The sequence below is a fragment of the Cornus florida genome, unplaced genomic scaffold (assembly GCF_030987335.1).
Source record: "Cornus florida cultivar Cherokee Brave unplaced genomic scaffold, ASM3098733v1 CherokeeBrave_3.0.0_Hap2_Chr11, whole genome shotgun sequence".
Taxonomy (NCBI): Eukaryota; Viridiplantae; Streptophyta; class Magnoliopsida; order Cornales; family Cornaceae; genus Cornus; species Cornus florida.
The window spans coordinates 123,138,550-123,141,601 of NW_026775581.1; the positions used below are offsets into that span (position 1 = coordinate 123,138,550).

Below are 3,052 nucleotides of genomic sequence, written 5' to 3' on the forward strand. Positions count from 1 at the left end.
CTCAGCAATCCATTTTAGAGAAATATGGAACTTTGACTCAGCCTCTAAGTAAATATGGAACTTTGACTCCATTTATATGTAATTTTCCCAATAAAAAACCATGTATCAAGGGTATGTTTGTCATTTACATTAAAGAAAAAGACAAAAAAAGGGAGGAGTGCATTATCACCACCTATTAATTAAAGTAAGATAATACGAGTAATAATACAAAGATAATCAAGGGCACGTGAACTCCAGAGATGGACTCACCAAGGGTAGAACAACTACTGAGTGGTTGGTGACTCAACTCTCACCCGAGGGTCAAACCTTTGGGGGATTTTTCCAAACTTACCTATTACACAATTTGACTTTCCAATTCAGATTATTGAAGATAACATGTTAAAGAAACAAAATAAAAAATGTGATCGATCCCTTTAGGGCCGCGCTAATGCTCTGAGTAACCGGTACTTCAAAAAAAAAAAAAAATTAAAAATAAAAATGAAGTGATCTTAATTAAAAGAATATAAGATATTACGTAGAATACTATCATCATTATCACCAACAGACCACAATAATGTTTGCCACTTAATCCACCCTCACCAACGCATGAAATAATAATAGAAAGGGGGTACTCACATGACTCAACAGGACAAGAGTTTGATGACCTAAGAGCACACTTGATATGATGGAGTTGCTCTAATATTAAACATCAAATTCAAACCTTTTTAAATATTTGTAAAGTGTATATATACTACTAATAAAATGGATTCAAATGGTTGAATTTCAAATATTTGCTACAGAGTCTCATATAGAGTGGGGGTTTTGCCCAAATTGTGTTCATAATCATCAATCAATACCTCAGAAACTGGACAAATTAAATTCGGCAACATGTGGTGGGGTTGGACCATTGGTCTCCTACCACCTCACATGACTAGCAATGTCACTCAATGGACATGTGTGCACGCATGTGTGTGTATAATATATCCATATAATGAATGCAAAAGTCTTTGTGAGTTTCAGAATGAGTTGTAAGTATATAATTTGGTAATTAATGCTAAAGTCCTTGTGAATTGTAAAATGAGTTGTAAGCATATATAATTTGGTACATGAGTTGTAAGCATATATAATTTGGTACAAAGCACATATAAGTGTTTCCCTCAATAGTCGTAACCCTGCCCTACACACAACGCACACACAAACAGAGAGTACGCAACAAGCAACAGCAAAAGGACTGCACTATTCGGACAGAGTAAAAAAGAAGGATATTTCACTAAGAACTCGTAGTATTTGAATGGCTTAATGCTTTATACATTGTTAATTGTTAAGAAAAATAAAAATTGTGAAGAAAACACAAATTAAGATAAACCAAAAGGGTTGTCAACTAAAAGAAAAAAAATCCCAAAAAAAAAAAAAAAAAAAAATCCAAAATCAGTAAAACTGTGGAAAAGACAACAATTGAAAAACCCATGATCATAACATTATATATATATATATATAGATATATATCCAAACAGGACATACCTTCGATTTGTAACCATTATTAGTAATCAGGCATGAGCTGACTAATTTTGCCTTCTTCAACAGCCATCTTCTGCTCTGTAACTCTCAACCACACACACACAGCAGTAAAACTGAGGACCAAGCTCAAGAACCCACTTCCCAATCCGATCCCAACAATGGCTAATATCGATAACCCTTTGTTCTTCAACGGCGGCAAAGGGTATCCGTAGAGATCCTTATTCCCCTCGTAGGAGCTCGCATTGAACCTCGGCAAATTCCCACTCCGATTCCCCAACAAAGCCGGAATCGGACCGGAGAGTCTATTATTGGAGACGTCGAAGACGGAGAGGCGGACGAGGAGGCCCAGCTGCTGGGGGATTTGACCGGTGAGCAAATTGTCGTGGAGATCGATGACGTTGAGGTAGGCGCAGAAGGCGAGCTGTTGGGGAATGTCGCCGGAGAGGCGGTTAGCGGAGAGGTTGAGAAGGGCGAGGTTGACGAGGTACTGGAGCTCCGGCGGGATGGGTCCGGTGAGACCGTTGGAGGAGAGGTCGAGGGACTGGAGATTGGTGCAGTTGGAGAGGTAAGGGGATATGGAGCCTTTTAGAGAGAGATTAGTGAGAGAAAGCTTGTAGATGCGGCCGTTGTTGCAGGTGGCGCCTTGGATGTAGGAGGTGAAGCCGGAGCAAGGGTTCGCAAAGGTGGCTCTGGTCCAGTTCCGGAGATTCTTGTTCGGGTCTTGTAAGGACTCGCTCAGGTGGGTCAAGCAGGCCTCGTCGTCTGGATCTGGGCTCGATGGTGGGAGGCCGGCGCACGTTAGCAAGCACAGCAACAGCAGTCTCCACCCACCCATCTATCTACTTCGAATAGATATAGAGATAGAGACGGGATGATGGTTTTAGAGAGAGACACAGAAGGATTTTGATGAGTTCCTCTTTTCCCTTGCGCTATGACGGCGCACGGTAGCAGGGTGGAGACAGAATTTTTTTTTTTTTCTTTGGAGAGTTGGGGAGAGAGAGATTAGTGAATATGCTTATAACTCTTTAATTTAGTTACTGTTTTGCAACTTTGAAAAGAGTGCTTGGGAAGGGAAAGAAGTGGAATCAGAGAAAATGGGTTTGTGATTCCGGTGCTATATAGTATTTCATTAAAGGGGGAAAGCGCAAGTTAGCAAGGGAAAAGTGGGGGAGGGATGAGTCTGTTCATGGGTGTTGAATTATTTATATTTTGATATTTGGCCATTTGGGAGGACAGAGAGAGGGGACTTGGAGGAGGAGAAGGGGGGTGGAGAGAGAGGAGAGAGAGAGAGAGGAGAGAGAGAGTGGGGGGGCACTAACTTGGGTTTGGTGAAAATGAAAGTAGTACTAGTTGTATATGACACGAGTGAGAGAGAGGGCTTTGGTGTGGGGGCGGTCACCTGTACATATGAGGGAGTCGGAAAGCGACAATACGTAGGGAGGATCGTAACTCGTAAGGGTGGTTTCGGTATTTCACTCGAATTATTTTTTGTTTTTCTCTGAAAGAGAAAGGCATTGTTGTCGATCTGGATTTGATTCATCCAAGAATTTATCAT

General features: G+C 41.2%; 1 protein-coding gene across 1 annotated transcript; it reads right to left on the reverse strand.

The window, feature by feature from the left end:
* Positions 1 to 1,226: 1,226 nt before the first annotated feature.
* On the reverse strand, positions 1,227 to 2,801 carry LOC132285561 (receptor-like protein 44). Its single transcript, XM_059787755.1, has 2 exons — positions 1,501 to 2,801; positions 1,227 to 1,360 (listed from the first exon to the last, which is right to left on the reverse strand). Exon 1 carries the CDS (start codon positions 2,330 to 2,332, stop codon positions 1,520 to 1,522), a length of 813 nt encoding a protein of 270 aa, XP_059643738.1. The 5' UTR covers positions 2,333 to 2,801; the 3' UTR covers positions 1,227 to 1,360; positions 1,501 to 1,519.
* Between the last annotated feature and the right edge of the window lie 251 nt (positions 2,802 to 3,052).